Source organism: Vicia villosa, unplaced genomic scaffold (genome assembly GCF_029867415.1).
Source record: "Vicia villosa cultivar HV-30 ecotype Madison, WI unplaced genomic scaffold, Vvil1.0 ctg.000621F_1_1, whole genome shotgun sequence".
NCBI lineage: Eukaryota > Viridiplantae > Streptophyta > Magnoliopsida > Fabales > Fabaceae > Vicia > Vicia villosa.
The window spans coordinates 634145-661334 of NW_026705279.1; the positions used below are offsets into that span (position 1 = coordinate 634145).

Sequence of the window (27190 nt, forward strand, 5' to 3'; positions counted from 1 at the left end):
AGAGGCAAGGGTTTCCAAAGTTCCAACTTTTGCAAACATGGTGCAATTTTCGTTTCCTCAAATTTAGTCACTAACGAAGTCAAACAACTCTTTCATTCTCCTCCTAAGGTAACACAAGGTAAGTGCACATGGTTTATAGCATATGAAAGCCCTCATCATTCGTATACCATGTCCATCATGTTTACATGTCTTTGTGAGTTTCGTTTTCTGCATATAGCTATATCTTAATGAGACTTGACGATTTCTTTGAGTTTGTAAGATGTTTTAGAGAAGTTTAGAACCATCCTTCGCAGGATTTTAGGCCGGATTCGGAATTCACCATGGTTAGGGAAAATCGGAGAAACCCTTTCGTTCTCATACTTCCGGTCCGTTTCAGGCCAAATAAACAGCGCCACTGAATTCGTAAGACCTCAATTGATAAATCTGGGTTGTTCTTTGTTTGTGCTAACATTGTTTTTGCAGATTTTGTTTTTCAAAGGTTTGTTCGCAAGAAAATCCGCAGCAAAAGCTGCGGTAAAATTCGCAGGTATCTTAGGGAGGAAGATGAACAGTAGACGAAGCCCTTTGATTGACAGCGTGGCCATTTGGGATCACTCCATTGGCCAGTCAGCAAGTTGGACCGTCCTTACTCTCTCTGAACACGCGTGGCTCCTCTTTAATGGTTGGTCAAACGAAGCTAAGGCCCACACGTTGATTTTTTGTTTTAAATTATTCTTTGGTCTTATTTTATAATTTAATGATTGGTTGTGATTCCTCTAACGACTCATCGTTGATAGCGCAGTGGTGAAACATGAATTTAGGGACTGAATAACCTTGGGTTCGATCCCTAGAGGATGTAGTTTTATTTTTCAAGATATTTGAACCTGGATCCAGTGCGACTAGTCCCATGCACAGCCATGATACACCTTCACATCTCCACCATTGGATGGACACACAGGCAGATCTAAGGGCCATTATAGCGCAGGACTACCATACTCCTTCAGGACTGCACACGCTAGATCCGAAGCTAAGTCTCTTTTTCTAATTTTTTTATTTATATTCATAATTCTTTTAGCTATTTCTTTATTTCTTTTTAGTTAGTTTATTTATCTATTACAAATTCCTTTTAATAATAATAAAGTTTTTTTATAACTACAAAAATTATTTTGATATTATTTAATCGAAATTTCGATTTTTTATAACATTAAAAATAGTTATTTTTTTAGGTTTTTTTAAATAAACTAAAATGTTTATGTTAGAGTTATAATTTAGGGTAACAATTTATTTTATGCCTTAAATCCTTTTAGCATGACAACTAATCACTGTTGTTGGTAGGTGTTATCTACTAACCATATTCTAGCCTTACAAAACCCTGTAGGTCACAATAAATTTTCTTGGATAAACCTGTTAGGTTCAGGGGTAGGGTTTGTAAGCTTTTTAAGGTTTTTAGATCATTCATACACTAAAAGTTTTTTTTTCTTTGTGCGAATTTTTCAGGGTTACCCCGTATCCTCCGATCACGCGCCATCGATTAAAAAAGCTAAGTTTCTAACCCTCTCTTTGTTAATTATCAGTTTAATTTTTTATTTTGCCTCATGGAATTAAATAGGGTTTGTTTCAATATCAATGGATTCCACATACACTCACTGTTCTCCCTATTATTTTTCCTTTAATTTTCAGGATCGATCGAAGGTTCGAGGAAGATCAAGGCGTTCAACGATGTTTACACTAATTATTGATCTTTCTTATTTTTCGCTTTTAATTTCCCCCGTCCCCGCAGGTGTTTATTGTAATAGCGTAGGAAGTTTTATTTCTGCCTTTATTTTATTTTAATTGCGTGGTTAGTAATTTAGGGAGTGATAACCATGAAATGAACCTAGATCACCTAATTACAAGATAAATGTCTTCGAAGTTAACCACGTGATTGTGCACCCACACACCTTTAGGGTAATCCCTCTTGTTGCCTGTTGCCTTATACTGTTGCCTTGTTGCCTTAATTATTGCTGCCTAAAAATAGTCAAGTCCCTCGATTCCGAGGATACCTAAAGCAAATGTTGCCTTCAAAGTTATTGAAACTCCCTCGAGGTTGCCTTCTGTCCCAATTGCTAAGGTATCCTCGCATGATGCCTAAGAAAATCAAATGACTATTATGTCCTTCCCCGAGACTACCTGCCCTCTTTATGGTAGGGACAGTCTTGTGGCGAACAACAACTCTCGATGACCCTTCGATGACCCGTACATCCAATTGAAAGACTTCCTGCCTCCTCATGGTATGGATAGACCCTTTCGCCTGAAAAGCTAAAAGAACGAATTTTCAAACTTAGGGTAGTTGCTACTAATTGCTTGCTCTAAAAAAATCAAAATACTTTTCACACCTCTTTTCAAAATCAAATTCAAAAGACTACGCTTATTTACAAGCTAAAGTTCTTCTTCAAAGTTTTTACTTTTGATACCTACTTTTCAAACATTTCAAACAAACAAGTGAGCTAAGCAATTAAGAGCCTATGGATAAACCATGGATGCAAAGGGTGACTTACACCTTCCCTTTGTATAACTTACCCCCCGAACTCAAAATCTTTTCAAAAGGTCTTTTCCTGTTCTTTTAGCCTTTCTATAATTGGATAAAATAAAAGTCGGTGGCGACTCTTGCTTAACCGCAACATTTTCGATAAAAAGTCAGTTCACCGTATTACAGTCCCCTTGGATAAAACATAACTAGATTAAACCCTAAACTAAAAATCTCAAACATTATTGGCATTTTCAACATTCCTCTTGTGTGGACAATCTCTTTCTTCAATTTGAAATTTTTTCTTTTGCATTTCAATCTTCAAATCCCTTTAATCAACAATTTCATCACATAACCACTTAAAAAAATTAGGCAAAATACCCTTTTTGGTCCCTTAAGTATACCCCAAGGTACATTTTGGTCCCTTATCTTTAAAAAGTGTCAAAGTGGTCCTTTAGTTGTTAAAAAAGCTTCACGTTAGTTCTCTCCGTCCATTTTTTTCAAACAGCGTCAACTTTTGCTTGGGTGGCATCTGTTTGTCATCAAAGGTAATCAAAATTTCACCCTTCATTAAGATTTGAACCGTGGACACATTGCTTGCAACACAACATATTTACCACTACACCTCTTTAACTTTTGTAATATCATTTACAAATGAAATATATTTTTACTTTTAATATTTGTCTTCTTCATTTATATTTCTGACTGGAAAAATATACTTTCCTTAACCTGGATGTTTAAATCTGGGTTTCAAAATCATAAATCCTAAAACCCCAAATTGTTAAATAGGATTAACAATGTCAAAAGTGTAACTCTACATCCAGCACATCCCCCCTAATACAAAACCTCTCCACTCTTCAATTATTCTCATTCTCTCTCTAACACATCTTCACAAGTGTAAGAGCAAAGAAGATTAAACAAAATTAAACTAAGTTATTACATTATAGTAAAGTACATCAGTTTTTCATCTCCATATGAAAGTTGAAAAAGTTTAAGGCCAAACAAAATCCACACACACCCGAATTCAAATTCCAAAGAATTATTATCAATCACTGTTTCATGGAGGATCCGCTGCTAGTAGAGCTGTAGCATCCCTCTCATGGATCCAAATAAGGTCTGAAAATAAAAGTATCAGTGAAGCCATTAAAAGATCATTTGTATGATGAACACGATGATGAATGTTGAGTTCGTGTTGTTGTTGGGTTGGATTTCGGTTCTGAATCTGCAAACAAAATGGGTGATTTACTATTTCGTGACCAACGTGAAAAATTAATAGAAACTGTTTCTTCAGTCTTTAATTAGATTTTTATTTAACCATTTATATTGGTAGGTAAACGATGCTGGAAATTAATATGCATCAGAAACCCAGAATATTATGAATTTGGGGCTTTAGGGTTCATATGAAGAAGAAGAAGATAGTGAAACCCAGAAACCCAGTGATATTTTTCCAGTCAGAAATATAAATGAAGAAGACAAAGATTAAAAGTAAAAATATATTTCATTTGTAAATGATATTACAAAAGTTAAAGAGGTGTAGTGGTAAATATGTTGTGTTGCAAGCAATGTGTCCACGGTTTGAATCCTAATGAAGGAAATTTTTTGAAATGTTTTTAGAAATTTTGATTACCTTTAATGACAAACAGATGCCACGTGTACAAACATGTGCCACGTCAGATGCCACGTGTACAAAAGTTAACGTTGTACCTTGAAATATACTTAAGGGACAAAAAAGATATTTTTCCAAAAAATTACAACCCATTTTCATGTGATTTAAGTAATTTCTATAACCCCAATTTTTTTTCAAAGTTTACACTATTCATGTCTGTTACTGTATGAAGAACACATTATTTTTTAGCAAAAATACTCCCTCCTCTTGTTTAATGTTGGGTGCTCTTTGACTAATAATAGTATTTTTCATAATAAATGTCTTAATAACCTAATGTTGGATGCTCTTTAAATAATGACAGTATTTTCTTATAATACATGTCTTAATCAATTAAGTAAATTATTATTTCTATTATGTTAGAGATTACATTCAAACATTAAATTTGTTGTAGTTCTTTTTCTTTTTGGGAATAAATAAAAATAAATAAATGGCTCATTGAATGTCTTATTGTATCAAATATGTTCTTTTTCTTGTTTTTATTTTAATAAATGTTTAAATAATTACAAATAATTTCACATATTCTTTTTCTTGTTTTTAGTTTAATAAATTTCTAAATAACTAAAAATAATTTCACATATTAATGTTTGCTCGGAGAGCCTTGTGATTTGGCCACATCATTTTGTACGAAAATGAATGAGAGAATTTGAACAAGATGTTAACCGTTAACACTAATGCTATTAATAGATTATTTAGATAAATAGATTAAATGAAGATCACATTAATTCCTAATAAATGCATTAAATATTCCAAACCCAAACAAAAAAGCATTAGGTATTTTATTAATTAGATTCTTAAGGTTGAGACAGACAGCAATGTGCATACAGTAGTCGCTGGCATGACATGTTATTAAATAAATAAATAAACAAACTTAATTCAAAAGCAATTATTTTATTCTTAACCAAAATATAAAAAAAAAAAAGAATATTTTATATTCAAGATTATTTTGAAGTAGGTTTTAGGAGACGCATTTGAACCAATCATGGAATTTTTTCCGACAAAAAAAACCAATGACTAAATTAATAGTTTCAAACTCCAAATACCCACAAAATTCAAAGACAAAGAAACATAGAACATAAACACATGATAAAAAAATGACATAGTCAGAGAAAAAGAGAGAAAGAGAACAAAGAGGTTCTTCTCCAAGTTGCTGTAGCTAGACCGGAGCACCGTGTTCCGGGTCGGGTCGGATCTCTAAAGAAAGAAGAGGAAATATGGGTTGGATTCCGTGTTCTGGAAATTCAGGAACCAAGAAGAAGATTGTGAAGATGGAAGTTCAAGATAGTGTTGCTCCTCAGGTTAAACCTACCCCAGGTATTTTTGTTTTCTTTTGTTGGTTTAACTGTTCATCAATGGGTTTATGGTTTTAAGATGAAGTAACAAACCCTATTGAAGATGATTGAGTTTTCAGTGATTTTGTAATGTCTTTTAGAAATTTATCTACTTGCTTGATTTGGGATTTCTTGCAAAAAAAAATGTATGATTTTTTTTAGGTGGAATTTGATGTGGTTAATGACTGCAATTTTTTTAGTGATTGACCAAACTAGAAGCTAGAGCAACATGTGCATTTTCCATATACAGATCATAATAGCAATGTTAACATGCCAGAATATTTCAAGAAGATCATTGACTCTGTCAAATTTTATGTTAACATGCCAGAATATTTCGAAAAGATCGTTGACTCTGTCAAATGTTACTCGTATTAGTCGTTCGGTATTAATGTTTGGGACTAAATTGACAGTAAGTGGTTAAATACAGGGGTCAAATTGATAGTAAGTTGTTTAATATGAAGACTTAATTGATAGGAAGTGGTTATATATAGGGATTAATTTGACATTTTAATAGAGTCGGGGACATTTTTGAAATATTCGTAGCGTCAGGGACAAATTTGAGAGTGTTCTACAGATACGAGGACTAATTTGCTAGGTTACTCAAAACCAAATATTAACAAATTTAACATTGCTATCAAGTATCAACTTGCTTAATTTTCGTGATATAGTCAACTCAACACGATATATGCTAATGAAGGTAACAATATGAGCTCTATGGTTTCTTCTATCATACAGTATAATCCTAACTCTCAAAATTGTATGTACGATTGATGATGATTTTGAAAAAATGCATGTGTGTAAAACTAGTTCGCGATTCATATTATGTTAATAATGTTTAATTTGTTTTTGGAGATTCCAAAGTGAAACATATATATGGTAGTATACACATGGTTCCTAGAGATTGCAGTAAGATGTGTTGGTCTTAGATGTCATTATTCATCTCACTTGAGTGTAGGGAAATTGAAGAGGAGTTCATCAACAAACTCCAAGGATAAATCTAAAAACGGGAGCACTCAACACATTGCATCACAGACTTTCTCATTTCGCGAGTTGGCATCTGCAACTAGAAATTTTAAAGCAGAATGTCTTTTAGGGGAGGGAGGCTTTGGTAGAGTATACAAAGGTCATATGGAAAGTATTAATCAGGTGAGTATACTTTATCATCATTATTTTTTGTTAATGGAGATTAAAGGAAACTTGCAGGGCAATGAAATAATTCTTCCGCTTTCTATCTACCTTAACATGGAACTCTTCAAAAGGTTGAGTTTGTAACTTGTTTCATCTTTTTTAACATTGAATATAGGTTGTCGCAATCAAGCAACTTGACCGAAACGGACTCCAAGGGAATCGGGAATTCCTTGTTGAAGTATTGATGTTAAGTCTACTTCACCATCCTAACCTTGTCAATCTTCTTGGTTATTGTGCTGATGGAGATCAAAGGCTTCTAGTTTATGAATTTATGTCATTAGGATCCTTGGAAGACCACTTGCATGGTATTCATGCGTTCTTTTTCTCTCTGAATTTGATGCTATTTGATGCTATCTTGTTATTTATGGATTATACATATTTGGTTTGCAGATATATCTCCTGGTAAGAAGCGACTTGATTGGAACACGCGAATGAAAATAGCTGCTGGGGCAGCAAAGGGGTTGGAATATCTACACGACAAAGCTAATCCTCCGGTTATATACCGAGATTTGAAGTGCTCCAACATTTTGCTTGGCGAAGAGTATCACCCAAAGTTGTCTGATTTTGGTTTGGCGAAACTTGGCCCGGTCGGAGAAAACACCCATGTATCGACAAGGGTTATGGGAACCTATGGATATTGTGCTCCAGAGTATGCCATGACCGGGCAACTCACTCTCAAATCAGATGTTTATAGTTTCGGTGTAGTTCTTCTAGAAATAATCACAGGAAGGAAAGCAATCGACTATTCAAAATCTGCAGCCGAGCAGAATCTTGTTGCATGGGTAAGAGAGAAAATCTTGGGTTTTTTGTTTTAAAATGGCCTTTAACTATTGAAGTACTTCATAATGAGATTCAATATATGGTTTGCCTTTTGCTTGCAGGCTAGACCGTTGTTCAAAGATCGAAAGAAATTTTCACAAATGGCCGATCCTACGCTTCAAGGTCAGTATCCTTCAAGAGGGCTATACCAGGCCCTTGCTGTTGCAGCAATGTGTGTTCAAGAACAAGCTAATATGCGTCCAGTTATAGCTGACGTTGTCACTGCTTTATCTTACCTTGCTTCACAAAGATACAATCACAATACACAGACAGTCCAGAACTCGCACCGCGCTCCTCGCACTCCTCCTAGAACCAGAAGGGGACAATGATTTGGAGAAATTTTCAAATTTGTTGTTTAATGAGGGTGACAACATGGTTCAAAATATAGGTTTGTAGATGTTAATATCAGTGTTCTTTTGTGGTGTTCTCTCCTCAGCTCATAGGATATGATGGATAGTTGTGAAAAAACTTTGTGGTCAGTGTCTTTATTGTTGCAGTTTTGGACAAATACCATATGCATCAAATTTATTTATTTATTTTTGAAAAAGTGAAAAATGTGTTTAAAATATTATTTACAGATAGATATAAACAAGAGCTAACAACAAACTTTACAATGATGAAAAAAATACAGTTATTTTCTTCATTGCAAAGATAGTTGTTCGGAAGCAAGTTGTTCATTCTATCATTTAACAGTTATTTTTCAATCATTTTTTTAATCAAGTGTTTTTGAAAAGCAAGTCCATGCTTGCTTCCGAGGACTTAGAAACTATTTTGGATCCGAAGTTGATCGAATTGACATCTTTATCTGGCTTGACATCATAACACTTGTTTTGGTCTTTGTGGTAGTTATTGGGATTGATATGTTTGTTAATTGTTATGGACCAGTCACTTTGTTGGGCCACTAAATGCTACCTTAATCCATGCGCGGGAACAATTTCCCCTCGAGTCAAGTTTTGCGAAACATAGTTGTGGCTTATAATTTTTGACCCAATTTCCCCTCGAGTCAAGTTTTGCGTAACAGTGTGGCTTATAATTTTTGACCGGCTTCGCCTGCACCCACTTGGTGTTTAGGCCCATAGGTCTCGGTGAACTTCGGCGACCATGCCTCGTTGTTTCACCTTGATTTTTGGTTGTTTTCCCTCGTTTCTATCAAGATTCAAAGGGATGTTCTTTTTTATTCTTTATAATTTATTATAGGATGCTAGTCTACTCATTTAGTTTAGCATTATCATAATTTAGGAATCATGAATTTATTACTATTTCGATGTCATACCTTGGCTTATTGATTAAGACTATTTTGGGTTATTCCTTTCTTGACTCTTGAAAATTTGCGGAAAAGACATTTTTCTTTCCGCATTTACTTTTCCCATATATAAATTGCTGATAAATTGCTTAGATGTATGGCTAATAGGATTGTATGGCAAGATAAATCAATTAACCCTTAGATTACTAACTCAAAGATAAATATTTGAATCAAAACATTATTCACACACTCACCTTTAGGGTTTTCCCTCTTCGTTGCCTTTTGAATAATAGTCAAGTCCCTCGAATCAATAGCTTAGGTAAATTTACTTTTCCGCACCAAAATGGGATGTAATAGCTTAGGTAAAATCTACAAATACATCCACTTATTTTTATGAAGGTGTTTTAGCTAGCTTTAACTAAAAAATAGTTAAATGCACCATAAGGTGGATGTTGCTAAAATAGTTTAATATTTATTTTAAAGATCTTAGAAAGAAAATCAATCCAGTCCATTAAAATCAACAAATCAAAATTTAATGGTCGTGATTCATTTCTCATAATAACCAAGTGTTCTCACTTGAGTCGCCCCCTATATATATATATATATATATATATATATATATATATATATATATATATATATATATATATATATATATATAGACTTGTTAAGTTTTATATTTCATTAAAATAAAATACTCATCTTTTCACGGATCTAGATTCTCTCCGGTTTGTAGCCTTTAGATTTAATTCAATGGTGGAAAAAAGAAGTTGTTAAAAAATCTGCATTATAAAACAGAAAGATTTCAACCGTTAGATTAAATTCAATGATCATGAATTGCGCAGGAGAAATGGCAGTAGAGGAAACCCACTAGACAATCCATTTCCTCTTTTCACTGTCATATAAAACGGATGAATATCATGAATTTAATTGACAGTGATTAGGAGGAGTGCCCAAAATTATCCACATTGATATTTATCAAAAACCGGTTAATTATGACTCTGGTTTTAACCAAATTAATATATTTAAACATGTTATTATTGTTTCTTCCAAAAAAAAAAAGTTATTAATGTAGTTTCAACCAAATTCATATCTAAAATAAAAATATTTTAAATTATTTTTTTTATAATTAAATTTTTTTAATATCTTTAAAAAACATAATTTTTTGTAAAATGTTGTAAAATTTATTTTTGAAAAACATTCGGTTCACTGCCCACAATTTAATCATTCTCCGTTTTAGATTTCTCTTTTAATTGCTACAGTTTTTATTGTTGCAATTTCTTGTTATTATAATTATTATTTGTTCAGAATAAAAAAAAAAAAAAAGTCAGTAATTGGTGAGCAATTTTTTTTTTTGTTGGGCTCGTTTTTAGCCCCTCTTTTGTAGTAGTGTTTTTAAATTTTTGTTTCCCTTCAATATAACTTGATTAAAAATAAAATAAAAATCTAAAACCGAATGTTGATTACGTTTATTGTTTTGAAAAACTTCATAACGTTTATTCATTATTATTAGCATTGATATTCATAGTTAACTATACTATTTTTAATTTAATTTCTACCACTATTGCGTCAATTAATAATTTTTTTTTAGTTTAAGTCTTTGTTTGACAAACTATATTTTAAATTTATGGCTTAAAGCTCATAAGCTTGTATGATAATAAAATAATTATTTAATAATAATTTTTTTATCACGAGCTTATAGTTTATTTTACTTATAGCTTATTTTTTAGATCTTATTTTAAATAGTGTTTTAGATTATAGCTTATCATTTTTTCTTTCATTATTAATTAAAAAATACTCCCTCCGTTCCTTTTTAAGTGTCGTTTTAGCAAAAAGCTCTACAACCAAGATAATTGATTATTAGAATTTCATTTTCTATTATACCCTTATTTATTTTTCTCTTTCCTAATAAATTCAATCCTACACTCTCTTTTTTCAATAACTAATTGAAAATTTTGAGGTGGAGTTATTGAAAAAATAAGGGTATAAATGACAAATTATAACATTAAATTATAAAACGACACTTAAATAGGAACAAAAAAAATTCTTCTAAAACGACACTTAAAAAAGAACGGAGGGAGTATCTTTTTTGTATTATTTTACATTTATCAACTAGTTAAACCACTAATTTACCAAACACTTTAATTAACTATTCAACTATTAGTCAATAGTCATCAACCAACAACTATAAACTATCAACCATTAGCCATCATCCATAAACTACTCGCCACCCTTAAATTTACCACACAGAACTTAATAGTAAATTGGAAATTTCTACATTTCATCTACAAATTGTTCCGATTAAAATTATTAATATGTATAATCTTTTATTGTAACTATAAAAAAAACACTTACTGTAGCCATTTTTTTACTAAGAAATTTATATGCACATATTTGATTCCTGGGTTATATTGAATTAGGAGAATTAAGGAAATATAGTAATGTGAGAAAAGGAAAATTTAGAATTTAAAAAATATATAATTTAAATTTGATTTGATAATTAAATTAATAAATTTTTATTACTTTCTTATAAAAGTGTTTTAATCAATATAAAAAATTTAATTTTAACTTTTTAAAATGGAAATTTTTACGTTTAAAACCAATTATAAAACTAAAATCCGGTTATTAAATCAATTAGTTATAAAATTTGGTAACATATGAATTGGTTATGAAAATAAACCATCTATGAACCGTGACTAAGTCTAAAGAATAAGTTAATCTTTTTGTGACTGAGTCTAAAGAAAAAAAAAAAGGTTAGATCAGAAGAAACTCCATAAAACAACGAAACTCAGATAAAAAAACATCAACTATTTACAGAAAAACATAAAAACTATAAAGAAAAGAATAAACTGTCACTATTAATAAGTGTTGAAAGACACTGATATATAGATCAAATAAAAAACTACATATATCAAACTAAAAAAATTGAATATGAAGTCTATGGAAGGAAGGGTCCTTGTGGTTGAATACTTGGAGGACTTTCCAGCACCTTGTTATTGGTAGTAATAGCATTAGGAGGCGAAAGTGAAGGTTGAGGTGGTGGTAGCAATGGTGAATAAGATGGAAGTGAAAGTGTAAGCCATGATGATACATTCACCATATCTTTTTCTTCATATGAAAGTGCATTAGCAGATGGAACACCAGGGTACAAAATGTTTGAATGAAAGAATGTTTTTGGGTCAAAAGGGCGGATGGGAGGTGTTAATGGTGTGTATTCAAATGGTAATGGTCTAATAACGGGTGATGAAGGTGATGAAGATGGTTGTGACTCATCCATAGCAGCATCATCATGGTTCATCATCTCTCGGTTGGTGCTCTTCTTTCTCGTATAGGCAGTGACGGCAAGAAACAGGAAGAAAAGAGAGAGGGAGGTTGTAGTTTGCCGTTGAAGTTTGAATGAAACTAGGGTTTGATTTTAAATAAACTAGGGCTTCGTTTTAATATACTACTTATAGAAAATTATGTTTCCATTTAAAACTGTTTGTTACATTTTAATATATTAAAAAATAATTAAAATTTTTATAAGTGGTACACGTGGATCAGGATTTTAAAAAAGGTATGTGGATCAGAATTTTAAAAAAGGTCCACAATCACAAAAATAATTACAATAAACAATATTGACATTTGATTTCGATACTTTTATCACTATTTTATAAAATAAAAAATAAAATATAAATAATTACACCGTGACGACCGCGATTAGTGTTGCGACATCTACATCGACAAAAAATGCGAAAATGTTTTCACGAACGCGACGCTACCGCGAACGTTTTTTAAAACTCCTCCCTTTTGTTTTTTTAAGTGGTTCTTTCTACCCCTACAAACTAGCCACTATCGAACATAACAACCCGGTTCTTTTAAATCACCCAATAAAAATTTAACACTTCAAGTATAAAATATATAATATAGGAAAATCAATTGTTCTCGAAAAGACATTCATACTCTTATCTCATTTTTTGCCACGTCATTGATTTGGGGGAAATTTGTGTCTAAAATTTATTTTTTGCAACCAAACTATCATATTGAATCAAATAGTTTGCTTTTTCCTTCCACTTTTGCTTATGATGTCCATTGTTTATGTTGATTGGTTCAAAACAAACTACATGTTTTCAAATTCTACAACTTTTTTTCATTTTTCAAAGTCACATGCAATTAAAAAAAAATCCCGTTTCCCCCCAAAAGATGCAAACTCACGTTCTCTCTCTTCCTCTTCTTCTTTCTTATCTCTTCCTCTTCCTTTGTTCTCTCTACCGCTGCCTCTCTATTTTTGTGCTTCTTTCTTCTCTCTTCTACTGCCTCTCTCTTCCTTTTTCTTTAACAAAGACAACAGGGTTCTGGAAGGTTTCTTCTCTTTATCAATCTCATGTTGGTGTTACAGGAATGAGAAGGAAGAATGAATATTGGCATGTCTCAAGGTTAGTTCTTCGACAATCTTCTTCTTAGTGTGTTTGTTTCGATCCTTAATTTTTCTGTATTGGTTTCTTTTTGTTTAACCTAAAGCATTCAACTTTGTAGTTACTTTTCGGTTTTCCACTTGATTTTCAATCTGAATCTTACTAGAAGCGGTTTTTGTTGCTGGCCAGATAGTTGTGATATTAATAAGGGATGAAGGTTTTTTCAATTATCAAGGTTAGTTCTTTGACAATATTCTTCTCACAATGCTTGTTTCAATCCTTTAATTTTTCTGTATTAGGTTTTTTTGTTTAACCCAAAGCATTCAACTTTGCAATGGAAGATTTACAGGGTTGCTGCTCTTTATCAATCTCATGTTAGTGTTGTAATAATAGGAAGGAAGAAAGAATATTGGCGTGTCTCAAGGTTAGTTCATCAATAATCTTCTTCTAACTGTGTTTTTTTCAATCCTTAATTTTTTATGTATTGGGTTCTTTGCATATAACCTAAAGCATTCAAATTTGCAATTACTTTTCGATTTTCCACTTGATTTAAAATCTGGATCTTACCAATTTTATTATACACGGTACTTGACATTTGTTGATTGTGTAACTTAGTTTCATTGAAATCTGAATCAGGGACTGTTCTAATGCGAACCTGATAGGAGCAAATAGTTTAAAGGGAAATTCCTGGTCTGATTTGGACATGGTACCTTTTGGATGGATAATCCGTCCAAGTTATATAGAGAAACATTATCTCTTGATTAAAATAGTAGCTAAAATATCTATTTTTAACCTTTTCCCTTCTATTTATATGTGAGAAAATTTGCTTGTGTCTGAGATTATAATTTCCTGGTGCAAGCGGTTTGAGGTTTCCATTTGGAAGGTGCTAAGTCAACTTTGTATTTGGTAAAGTTAATAGAAAACATATAGGTTGGTTCTTTTATTTTGACAGATATCAGACATATTTTCTTAAGGCAGAACCTTGGGAGTTGTTATATGAGTTATAATGTTTTCATTGCATTTGTTATACCGTAGATTTAAGATATTTTTGTATTTGACATGTTTGCTATAGAAAAATAATAAGTTCCCTTTTGAATTTGCGTGCTAGCTAATAATAGTAAAATAATGACAGACCAACATGCAATTGATTACTTTAAATAAAAATTCTCCACAAAATTCTTCAAACCACAAAAACCACTTATATAACAAACCATTATTATTGTTGATGTTTATGTAATTTGTAAAAATATGGATTTCATACATTTACTTTTTTCATTTATTTATGTTTAGAATAATATATTTAATTACTTAACAGAAAAATCACTTTTTTAAGAAATAGAAAACTATTTTCAAAATCATGTTTATGCTACATAATATTGCTATACATAAGCAAAATTGGAGATGGTTAGAAGCAAAGTTTATGTAGAAATTGATGTATGCTAGTCTGAGTTGGACATTTGAATTATTTCGTGATTTAATTAGAATGTCTTTGTTGTTAGAGTAATTTTCTATAGGTTGACGTGTATTTGTTGAAATTGCTATAAATTTCTAGAACATTCTTAAATATAATATGTTTGAAAATGTTACAATATCCTAGAACTATAATATGTATGAATATGATAGAAGAATCTAGAATGATAAGTGTATGGAAAGACAGAAGAACCTAGAACTATCATGATACTAATCTATCATGAGAACCCTAGAAAGAACTAAATTAATGTAGAAATATTCACCATCATTAAGAGGTTGGTGACTTGAACCTATAAATAGGCAGTTGGTATCTTGTAATTCATCATCCAAGAAATCAATGACATAGCCTTCTTTCTAAACAATTCTCTAAAACTATCCTTTATCAACTATCAATTAATCAACTACTAACAGTGACATCAAAGCTATGTGATCATACATTAGGCGTAGTTATGTTACCTACCTAGTATTTCAAAAATCTTCCAACTACTTCGAAAATTCCCCTTGTACTATTAACCCACTCCTAAAAAAACGATTTCTAAGCTATGGATAACACCACTCAATCATCATCTATTTCTATCCCTATTTTCAATGGTGAAAAATATGATTTCCCACGTGTTAAAATGGAAACATTATTTTCATCTCTAGATTTATGGGACATAGTAGAAGAAGGCTTCACCGTTCTCGCGGATACTTCAACTCTTAATGTAGCTCAAGAAAAGGAGTTGAATAAAAAAACCAAAAAATTCAAAGGCGTTGTTCACCTTGCAATAAACGGTGACTGGTGCAATTTTTTCAAGAATTATGGGAGTTAAGACTGCCAAAGATGCATGGAACACATTGCATGAGGAGTTTCAAGGAAGTGATAAGGTACGTGTTGTTAAACTTAAATCTCTAAGAAAAGATTTTGAACTATTGAAGATGAAGGATTTTAGGACGGTTAAAGATTACTATTCTAAAGTTAAAGAAATAGATAATCAAAGGAGAGCTTTTAGGGAGGATATTCTTGACAAGAAAATTGTGGATAAAGTTCTAATTACTATGTCCCGAAAGTTTAAAAATGTGTTCCCTCTAAATATAAAATATGCAACTAACATTGCCCTAAAGGTACAAGTTGATGATTCATGGCTCTGTCATCGAAGATTTGGCTACTTCAACATACATGCCTTGAAGCTGTTACCTGAGAAGAACATGATGAGAGATCTTCCAAGCATAAAAGAGAACAATGAAGTGTGCGAAGGGTGTTTCCTAGGTAAGCATCACCGATTTTCATTCTCAACACGCGGAGCATGGAGAGAAAAAGACCTGTTGGAGCTGATACACATTGACGTCTGTTGACCGATGATGACCCTATCACACGAGAACAATAAGTACTTTATACTCTTCGTTAACGACTTCTCTAGAATGACATGGGTGTATTTCCTAAAAGAAAAATCATAAGTCTTTGGAGTATTCAAAAGGTTCAAGACCCTTGCGGAAAATCAAAGTGGAAAACGGATAAAAGTACTAAGAAGTGATCGCGGCAAAGAGTACTCCCCCTTTTTAAACATCACTTAATTAAGTTTATGATGACTCTCTACTTATATTATGTAGCTTTTATCCATTACATCCCTTTTATAAAATTAAAACTATAATATTAAATACGGATCGGCTGGCCCATCGGGCTATACGGGCCTTTAAAAAACCATACGGGCTCATTTTTGTAGCCCATTAAGCAATCGGGTCTGGTCAAACCAGCCCATTTAAACATGTTGGCCCACCGGGCCGAAGCGGGCTAGGCCGACCCATTTTACAGCTCTAGTCAGGGCAATAGAAAAAGAGATAAAGATGATAGAGAAAGAAACACATGGGAGTTAGTAAATCGTCCCAATAGAAAAGATATCATTGGGGTTAAGTGGGTCCATAAGACAAAGCTGAACCCTGATGGAACCATACAGAAACACAAGGTCAGACTAGTAGCTAAGGGTTACTCACATCAACCTAAGATTGACCACAATGAGACATTTGCACCAGTAGCTCGTCTTGATACCATAATAGCTCTAATAACTCTTGCAGCACAAAAAGGATGGTGTATCCATCAACTAGATGTAAATCTTCCTTTCTCAAGGGTGTACTTGAAGGAGAGATCTGTGTGGAGTAACCACAAGGATTCATGTCTGAAGGCGAATAAAGAAAAGTTTTAAGAGAAAGCACTCTATAGTTTGAAGCAAGCACCTCGAGCATGGTATAGCATAATCGATCAGTATTTCATAGATTGAGGATTCAGGAGGAGCAAGAGTGAGCTTACACTTTACATCAAGTCCCAAGGTTAGTACATTCTCTTACTCTATCTATATGTAGATGACCTTATATACACGTGAAACAATACTAAGATGTTGATGGAGTTCAAAGAAAAAATGATGAAGACCTTTGAGATGACCGACCTTGGTTTGAGGAGTTACTTCCTCAGTGTAGAGGTAAGTCAGAGAAATGAACGGGTATTCATCTTGCAAAAGAAATACACAAAAGGCTTACTTAAGAAATTCAAGATGTACGGTTGCAAACATGTCGCTACTCCACTCATAAAAAATGAGAAACTACAGAAGAATGATAGAGCACCAAATACTGATGCATCTAAATGCATAAGTCTAATTGGAAGGCTCATATATTTGAGAGCTACACGACTAGGAATAATGTATGCTACAAGTATTCTATCAAGATTCATGCAAAGTCTAAGTCAAATACACTTTGGAGCAGGAAAAAGAATTTTGAGGTATCTACAAGGAACAAAAGAGTTTGGTATATGGTACACTATCGAAACCAACTCAGGATTACTTGGCTACATTGACAGGGATCGGGCCGGTTTGGTATATGACATGAAAAACACCTTTGGCTATGCTTTCTCTCTAGGATCAGGAATATTCTCTTGGGCGTTAGAGAAGCAAGTTACGGTTACACAATCAATAGTAGAAGCAGATTACGTGGCAACTGGTGAAGCAATGAGTCAAGCTATATGGCTTCACATGATACTTGAAGAGATGAGAGAAAAACAAGATGAGCCTATTAAAAGTAATTGTGACAACAAATCAGCAATTGCAATGACGAAAAAATCCAGTGCATCACATCAGAACAAAACACATATCAATCAAGTATCACTTTATCATAGAAGCTAAAGAGATCAAACTTGACTACTGCATGACAAAAGATCAAATTACAGACATATTCACGAAGGCGTTGCCGAGACCAAGATTTGAAGAGCTGTGAACTATGCTTGGAGTCACAAAAATTTGCATCAAGGAGAAGTGTTGAAATTGCTACAAATATCTATAATATTCTTATATATAATATTTATGAAAATGGTAGAGTATCCTAGAAGTATAATATGTATGAATATGGTAGAAGAACCTAGAATTATAAGTGTATGGGAAAGATAGAAGAACCTCGAACTATCATCATACAAATCTACCATGAAAGCTCTAGAAAGAACTAAAGTAATATAGAAATATTGACCACCATTGAGAGGTTGGTGACGTGAGCCTAAGGATGCTCATGGACGGTTAATTCTCATAACAAATTCATAACCACATATAATTTATATGTTATACCCAATTTATAAAACCAATTGTCATAACTAGATTTCATTATCTTAAAATGGTTATAAACAAGTTATATCCATAACCATTTTTATAATTAATTTTTTTAAAACTATTGATAAATACAAGGCTCGCCTTGTAGCCAAGGGTTTTAAACAAAGAGAAAATATAGATTTCTTTGACACCTTTTCTCTAGTGACTAGAATGACATTCATTAAGGTACTTATTTCATTAACCGCTATTCATAAATCAATAGTATACCAAATGGATGTTAAAACATCTTTTTAAAATGATGACTTAGAAGAAGAAATCTATATGGAACAACCGGAAGCGTTTATGATACATGGACAAGAAAACAAGGTCTGTAAGTTAGACAAATCTTTGTATGGATTAAAACAAGCTCTTAAACAATGGTATGAAAAGTTTGATAACTTAATTGCATCTATTACAAATATGATAATTACATCTGGACTATCATGTGTCTCTATGTAGACGATTTACTCATATTTGCATCAAACATTCAGGCCATTAATGATGTGAAACCATTATTGTGCAACAACTTTGATATGAAAGATCTCGGAGAAGCAAGTGTGACTCTTGATATCAAGATCACAAGATCCGAACAAGGAATTTCTTTGAATAAATCACACTATTTGGAGAAAATCTTAAAGAAATATAAATACTTTGACTGTAAACTTGCATGCACACCATATTATCCAAGAGTGAAACAATTTCAGAACACTGGTGAAGTTGTAAGACAACCAGAATATGCGAGCATCATTTGAAGTCTCAGGTATGTCACTTATTGTACTAGACCCGACATTGCATATGTTGTAGGATTGTTATGAAGGTTTGTGAGTAGACCGAGTAACGAGCACTGATAAGCTATTAGCGAGTCATGAGGTACCCTAAAAGAACCATAGATCTCAGCCTACATTATAAAAAATTCCTGTAGTGCTAGAAGGGTACAGTGATGCAGATTAAAACACCTTATTGTATGATTCCAAAGCTACTAGTGGCTATATATTCAATATATTTGGAGGAGTTGTATATTGGAAATTATAGAAACTGACTATCTTGGCTCAGTACATAATGGAGTTTGAGATTATAGCACTAGCCATAGCTAGTGAAGAAGCAAGCTGGTTAAGATGTTTTCTAGTTGAGATCCCTTTACAGGAAAAACTATGCCAACTGTGTTGATCCACTAGTATAGTCCCGCAGCTATTGCAAAAATTGAGAACCATTATTATAATGGTAAAATATGTCAAATAAGAAGAAATCACAACACCGTTAGAGATTATATCTTTAAAGGATCTGTAAGAGTTGATCATGTACGCATTGATGAAAACTTAGCAGATCCTTTGACTAAAGGATTACCTAGAGAGAAAGTCCATAATACATACAAAAGGGACTAATGCCTATAAAAAAATGAGGTTCTTATGATGGTAACCCGACCTAGATGATTGAGGATCCTAATAAATAGGTTTAATGGGTAATAACAAGTTGTGAGTAATATAAGGCAATCATGCTAGAGTAAATAAGATAAGCATGAATCCTGAAGCGATAAGAGGATGAGATAATAGAAACTCTTAATGAGATCTAAACTCTGTATGAGGGTGTACCTAGGCTACATGAGTACTCTTGATAGACTCACATGTGTGATTATAGAACTTAGGCCATTTCCTATGGAATTTCCAGGCAGAATGCTTAATTATATCCTTCATTAAACCCGGATACACGTGCAGGGCCATTAAAGCACGAAAAATAAGATTAATCCTTAAGAAAAGGTTATGTGCGGGTATAATGTCTGAGATAGAGTTCAAGACAATAGTGTCACTCTTGTTGAGTTAGAATCCTACTTGTTACGCAAAGGTTCAAGTCGTAGACACCTTTGCTTATGCACAATCTTAGAAACGTTTGACGTTACTTCTAAAATTACCTTGTAAATTCAAGTGGGGGTTGTTGGAAATCTTGGAATGATGATAACATGGAGTGGCAATGGGAATGATTTATTGACATTAAATGGACAATAAATAAGCACAAGTAAGAACTAATTTTTTGGAATCTAAATTGGTGGAATTTAATTAATTACGAATTAATTATAGAAATGGAAATTAACCTAGCTTTGACTAAGTTTGGTTTGTCCTCAAAGAACGAGTCAATAACTTGCTGACCAAGCAAAAACCGCTAGTAATGGGCCTGAAAAGTTCAACTCCCTCCCACGTTCTTTGCTCCACTAAACTAATTCCCCTGCCTATAAATAGAGTTCTTCGGTTCATTTGCAAACTATTTCAAATTTTTTAATTTTTGAAATCTCTTTTCTCCCTCTGATCTCTTCATCTCAATTTTTTTTGTTCTGTAATTTGGCGAGTGGTTTAAATACTATATGAAGGTGTATTTCTTCGAACGGTTTATTACAGTGTAAGTGGTAATCATATTTTTGAACAGTATATTTTATCCTAGAGACGTCGTCGAAAATCGACTGCATTTCATAATTATTAACAGTACGGCGAAACGTTTTAAAAAAAACGACTTAATATGTGATTCGTCCCGATAATGTTCTTTGTGATAATTTTTTCAAATCCGAAAACAACATATATAATCGAAGGGAAAAAATGCAGAGTTCATCATGAGAGATATGAAAAATACACACAAAAGCCATTACAAGTTCATCAAGAAAGACTTAAGGCAAACCTTTGAAAATCAAGGGTGTGAGGAAGACTTTGCTGTAATGCCTTTGTTATATTTGTATTTCATTTAAATAGTCCACAGTATCATTTGTTACAAGTTTCTAGGATATTTAAAGGTAAATTCTTTGGTATTCATGTATTTAAGTTGGGTACCGGCACCTTTAGTATAAACTGTTATTAAATGTTAATTTATTTTAAAATAAATTAAAATAATAAATGACATGACATGAAATTATAGCGGTTGAGGGTACCGGTACCCATCTAAACTCAAGGGTATCGGAGTGTTCACCTATTTTAAATATTTTTTCTATCACACGTGTCTTTTTCTTTAATAAACTGATGAGTCATGAATTTAACTAACAGCGACTGAGTCTAGTTGTTTGCAGCATTATGTGGCACAGGTTTGATTCTACCTAGCTAGAAACCCGGATCAACCTAATGAATTCAGTTTCAAAGTTCAAACAATAAAGTTTCAAAACAGTCTCTTTTTTATAGCAAATAATATGAATATATATAGAACAAATATAAAGGAAAAGATCCCCAAACTACCATAGCAATGGAGCTAGCTAGGGTTCATTTCAAATCACGCCGAAAATTTACAAAACAAACTAGAAAAAAAAAAAAAGAAAAGGAAGAAGCTGTCACTACCAAGTGTCGAGAGAGATGGATCAAGATCAAACCTAAAACAACATATACCAATCTAATTATATCAATCAAAGGATCATTGTGGTTGGAGTTGTTTGCATAAACCAAGATATGTGTGATATAGCAATCTATCTTTGGCACCTGTTCTATGAATGTTAGCATGTAGGCAAAAATACCTCAAATGCTCAAGATTGCAACACCCTATCATCTCACCCAAAAACAAAAACAGCCAATCGATCTCTTCTTTCTTTCCAATCAACGGCTTCATTGTGCTTTTTTCCCCGCACCTCGTGCAGTTTGGAAACACCGGTTTCATCCAGACATCAGGTGCACGATAATTCATATTTTCCTCCATGAAGAAACTTGCCACTTTCTCAAACTTTTCAAGCAAATCAAAACGAAAGTCAGTCTGTTGAAACTTACAAGACTTGCATTCCAGAGTACCTGGAATAGTCTTTATATTCAAATCATACAACAAGTGATCTAGAGTGTGAACTGTGGCGGGCTTTGAAGTAGCCCATGGGAATGGTGGTTGAATACTTGAAGGACTTCCCTGCTCCTCGCTATTGCTACTAATGATAGCATTAGGAGGAGAAAGAGAAGGAGTTAATGGCTGTGGTGGTAGTGATGATGAATAAAATGGAAGTGAAAGTGTAAGCCATGAAGGTGCAATCACCATATCTTGTTGTTCTTGATATGAAAGTGGTGCAGCAGCAGGAGGAGGATGAACACCATGGCGCATGATGTCCGAATGAAAGAATGTTAGAGGGTTAAAAGGATGTATTGGAGGTGTGTATTCAAATGTTATAGGTGTAAGGGGTGATGAAGGTGGTGAAGATGGTTGTTGTGAGAGTGAATCATCCATAACAACATCACCACTCGGTAGTGAGAGTGTTAACCATGATGACGCATCATGGTCATCATCAAGGTTCATCATCTCTGGTTTGATCTTCTTTCTCGTTCAGGCAGTGACGGCAAGAAAGGACAGAAAAAAAGAGGGAGGTTTGTAGTTGCCGTGAAGTTTGAATGAACTAGGGTTTCGTTTTAATGCTACTTATAGAAAAGTATGCTTCCGTGTAAAATTATTTGTTACTTTTTAATAATATTAAATATAATTAAATTTTAAACCTCTTTCCAAAAGTGGCTCTTTCTACGCCTACAATTTGATCTCTTCTTTCTCTCTTCTCAATTTAATCTCTAATCCATTGACTAGGTCTTTAAAAATTTAATTTAATTTTTTAAGGTATAAAAGGAATATTCTCTACACTTGAATATGGAATCTCAATTTTAAAATTTAAATTGTTATTATTTCCAAAAAAAATTAATTATTAATGTAGTTTAGGAAAAAATCATCTTATAATATTTATTCTTCAAAAATAACATTTAACTTTTTTTTAATTAAATAGCATTATAAGGAGTACCATTATTTCAAAATACATTGGTAGAAATGTATGTGCCGAGCACATCAATACCCACCTTCTAGTTGATACTCTATCAGTTTCATATTTTAAATTTTAAATATCACTTGATCACAACACTTATTTGAGATGTTTTACTTTTACATTAACTTCACCACAACACATATTAATGATTATGATACATTTAAAGTGTTACACATTTTACAACCATCGTGTTTGGCAATTAAACTCTTTTAAAATATATTTTATGTTTTAAAAAAAACAAATTTTTTGGTACCTTTTATTTTAGTTGAGTATAAGTATCTTTAGTGTTAATTGATTTAAAATTTTAATTTAATTAAAAATAAAATAATATGAAAAAATGATGTGGCATTAAATATCTTCATCTAATTAGAGAAAAGTATCGGTATCCAACCAATTTCAAAGGTATTAGAGTATTCACCTTAAAAAAAAATAGATGAACTAAGTTTTTATTTATTTTTTGTAAATACTACTTTTGGATGGTAAAATTTTAAATATTATTTAAAATAAGAATATGTTTTGATTAATTTCTCATAAAAATTATTTTTAAGAAGATCTCTTTTTGAATAAATGTATTATTATGTTAAAATTTCTAACAATATTAAATATCTAAATAACAAGTTCGAAGATGCATTGTCATTTCCTTCAAACAAGTCTATAACTTTTATTATTGGTCAAGCCTGATAAATCTAAAGCAATTAAATCATTTGCCGAAGTAGTTATGGTAACATTCCTTTTAGTCAAATTCCTAAACAATGTGTGAAGGGTGATAGACAAACTATTTTGATATCAAAGGATGAATACTACTTACCCTTTTATAGTGGTTAGCTTGTATCTCAAAATATCTTCTCTTTAGAAAACTATTAAAAAATTAATGGGGTATTACCTCTTTGAAAAAAGTTTATTTTGAGTTTGCCCTTTTGTGGAGCTTGAATATGAAAAATGACCTAACTTTTGCAACTATTGCAATTACATTGGTCATCCATATCTCGAAAATTAAAAATTTAAAGTACAAACCTCTGTGACAACTCCGAAAGTAAATCAAAGGGTGATTTGAAGAAAAAGGATGTTCTAGTTGATGATAAATTGAAAGATATATGTATAAAGGTAGTCAATTTGGAAAAGAAAAATGTGAGGAACCAGGAAACATTACTCATAACTTAAGTGACACAAGTGGTGTGGTGAAGGACGATTGTATACTCAAGTTGGCTAATCTCGCACCTGATATGAATACAATTCTAGAAGATCATGACAAAAACAAGGATGCTACAAATAAGACTTTGAGTTGTAGATGCTACAAATGCTGCTAAAGAAGAAAATTTCCATGAAACTCAATGTTTTTGGGCCTATCATAGTGTATGAGCTCTTGAAAACTTATAGGATAATATGGATGAGATTGAAGATGATGATGTTTAAAATTCAAAAACTATGCCAAATGATGGATTCAATGTGGTCACCTCTAAGAGGAATAAAAAAACTCAACAAGAAGCAAACACATTACTATAAATAAAGAACAGATTTCGATAAAGACAAAAGGTACAGAGAAGAATATGAACCAAGTTATATCTTCTATGTCACAAATGAATATGATGAAGAATTAGGTGAAGTTTGAATCACTAGAAGCCTAACTAAGGTACATGACTACAATTCATAATATAACACATTCAATTTCTCAGAACAAAACATCTTTCACTTCATCTAAATCCTTCTTGCATTATCATTTTTATTCATACATTGTGTCATACTTTAAAAATAAAGTTCAAGAAAAATGGCATAATGGTAATTGAATACCATATTGTGGTATTCGAATACTCGTTGAAAAAAATGCTTCAATATCACTTTTAGATGAAGTGGTATTCGATTACCATTTATCGGTATTCGAATACCAGTATTTAAAATTCCAATTTTTGACCATTTGAGAAGTGGTATTCAATTACCACATTATGATATTCGATTACCATACCAAAGCAATGCATTTTTTCAAATTCAAAATGTTTCTAAAACATCATAATGCTTTATGGTTTGTTTCTAAAGTTGTGCATCTTTTCATAGAAATGTTCCATGATGTATATAAGAATGCATACAACAGAAACAATGGTTGCCTCTTTCCAAAAAGATAATCTTCATATCAATTCAAACAAATCATCAAAGTGCTCATTTATTTTCATACTAGAAAACTTTGTACATTATTTTTCAAATTATCCACAAGTTTTGTACATTCATTATGAGCACTTGAATTACTATAGTTTGAGTTGTATCATTGGGAAAGAGAATATCAAACTATCATCCTGGAATTATTTCAAGAATCAATTTTAGTCAAATTATTCACAATATATATTGGGATGACGTAATCATCAAAGTGTATGGTGATAAGTTTATATTAAAGAAAGTGGTGTGCTTTCTAGAGGTGTAAAAAGAAAGTGGTGTTCTTTATTTGGTTATGATTGAAGGTTGTAACTTGGTCTTGGTGAATACTTGTACAAGTACCATTTCATAGTGGAAAAATCTTCCAAAGTGTGGAGGGACTCGATGTATCCTTAAGTTGAAAAAGGGAAACTAGTATAAATCATTGTGTCATTTATTTTCTGCATTATTTTCTCTAAGAACGATAGAAACCAAAAGTTAATTTGTTTAAGATAAAAATTTCAGAATCCTTAAATAAATTTTAAAAAGTTACTTGGTGAATATTATGACTTTTGGAAAATTAGGATGCAACAATTTCTAAAATCACAATGGGTTGATGTATGGAAATCTTTTTAAAATGGTCCCTGCATCCCAATCGTTCTTGTAGATGGTGTTAGTCAACCTAAACCTGAAGATGCATGGAATGAAGATGATAATAAGAAAAATCTTCATGATAAGAAAGGCAAAAATATACTAGCATCTTCGTTAGGAATGATGAATTCTTTAGGATATAAAACTGTCAAACCCCTAAAGAAATTTGGGATTCCTTGGAAGTTACATTCGAAGGAACAGAGGAAGTAAAAGATCAAGACTAAACTCTCTTTCTTAAGAATAAGAGATGTTTAGCATACTTTCGAGAGAAAAGATTCTGAATTTACAAAAGAGGTTCACTCGTGTGATAAAACATTTAACCGTACTTGGAAAAACATTCAACAATGATGAAATGAATCAAAAAGTTCTTAGATCCTTAACAAGATCGTGGGCAACCAAAGGTAACGACTATTTTTGAAAAGAAAAGCCTATCCAAGATGACAACGAAGTAAGTTCATATTCCAATTTAGATAATGAAGAAAGAGAAAACTTTGCATTGAAGGTTTCACACCATTCTGATGATGAAGAAAATGAGGTTAGTGATTTTGAAACAAATAGTAAACCATCATATGATGAATTGCAAAATGCTTTCCTTGAATTTCATGTTGTATGCTTGACACTAACTAGACAATGTACAAAACAAAAGTAAATTATTCAATGCCTAGAAAGTAAAACTAATACCATGTAAATAAAATCAGATAAAGTCGAAGAATTAACATGCACAAATTGTAAATTTCTTTAAATAAAAAAAATGTTGATTTGTATCAGGTGATTACAAAATATGAAAAAGGACAAATTAGTTTGGAAAATGTCTTTTGAGTAGAAAAAGTTATACAAATTATAAAAGTGGTCTTGGTTATTCTAAATTTAACAAATCTCACTCAAGCCCGACAATCTTTGTAAAATCTACCATTGTTTAATAAGATTCAACCCAAAAAGGTGGTTCAAAAGAATTTTCAACCTATAAAGACTTTTGTAAAGAATAATGGTTATCATTTAAAACAAAATAAGTCTATCTATAGTCCTACATGTTTTTATTGTAATTCAAAGGGTCATATCCTAAATACTCCTTTTTTTAAAATATTGGTGTTCCAAGTGGAAAGTATATTTGAGTAAAGAAAGGAACAAACTCACAAGGATCCAAAACAAATTGGGTACCTAAAAAAATTTACTTTTTTTTTTTAGGAATTCTTAAAGTCCACTACCAACATGTGATATCTTGATAGTGGATGCTCCAAACATATGACGAGAGACAAGTCAAAATTTTCAAACTTGGCTCTAAAATCAAAAAAAATTGTCACCTACGGAGATAATTAAAGGGAGAATTATAAGCATTGAAAGAGTAGGTACACCATCGTTTACCACCATTAAATATGTATTATATGTGATGGCCTAAAGCATAACCTTTTGAACATAAGTCATTTATGTGATAAAGGCCTAAAGATAAATTTCAACAAGGATGCATGCATTATTCAAGAT

At 32.2% G+C, this 27190-nt stretch overlaps 2 protein-coding genes across 2 annotated transcripts; one reads left to right on the top strand and one right to left on the bottom strand.

Moving 5' to 3' along the window:
* The first annotated feature begins 5150 nt into the window (after positions 1-5150).
* On the top strand, positions 5151-8033 carry LOC131629872 (probable serine/threonine-protein kinase PBL7). The gene is made up of 5 exons (XM_058900674.1): positions 5151-5462; positions 6435-6625; positions 6783-6972; positions 7058-7449; positions 7549-8033. The coding sequence occupies exons 1-5, from the start codon at positions 5363-5365 to the stop codon at positions 7813-7815; spliced, it is 1140 nt and encodes a 379-aa protein (XP_058756657.1). The 5' UTR covers positions 5151-5362; the 3' UTR covers positions 7816-8033.
* A 13540-nt stretch (positions 8034-21573) lies between these two features.
* Positions 21574-22434, bottom strand: LOC131629845 (uncharacterized). The gene has a single exon (XM_058900646.1). The coding sequence runs from the start codon at positions 22432-22434 to the stop codon at positions 21574-21576; it is 861 nt and encodes a 286-aa protein (XP_058756629.1).
* Between the last annotated feature and the right edge of the window lie 4756 nt (positions 22435-27190).

Coding starts and splice junctions, on each gene's coding strand:
- LOC131629872 (XM_058900674.1), top strand. CDS start 5,363: ATGGGTTGGATTCCGTGTTCTGGAAATTCAGGAACCAAGAAGAAGATT. Junction 6,626..6,782: donor ATATGGAAAGTATTAATCAG/GTGAGTATACTT, acceptor CATTGAATATAG/GTTGTCGCAATCAAGCAACT. Junction 6,973..7,057: donor CTTGGAAGACCACTTGCATG/GTATTCATGCGT, acceptor TTTGGTTTGCAG/ATATATCTCCTGGTAAGAAG.
- LOC131629845 (XM_058900646.1), bottom strand. CDS start 22,434: ATGATGAACCTTGATGATGACCATGATGCGTCATCATGGTTAACACTC.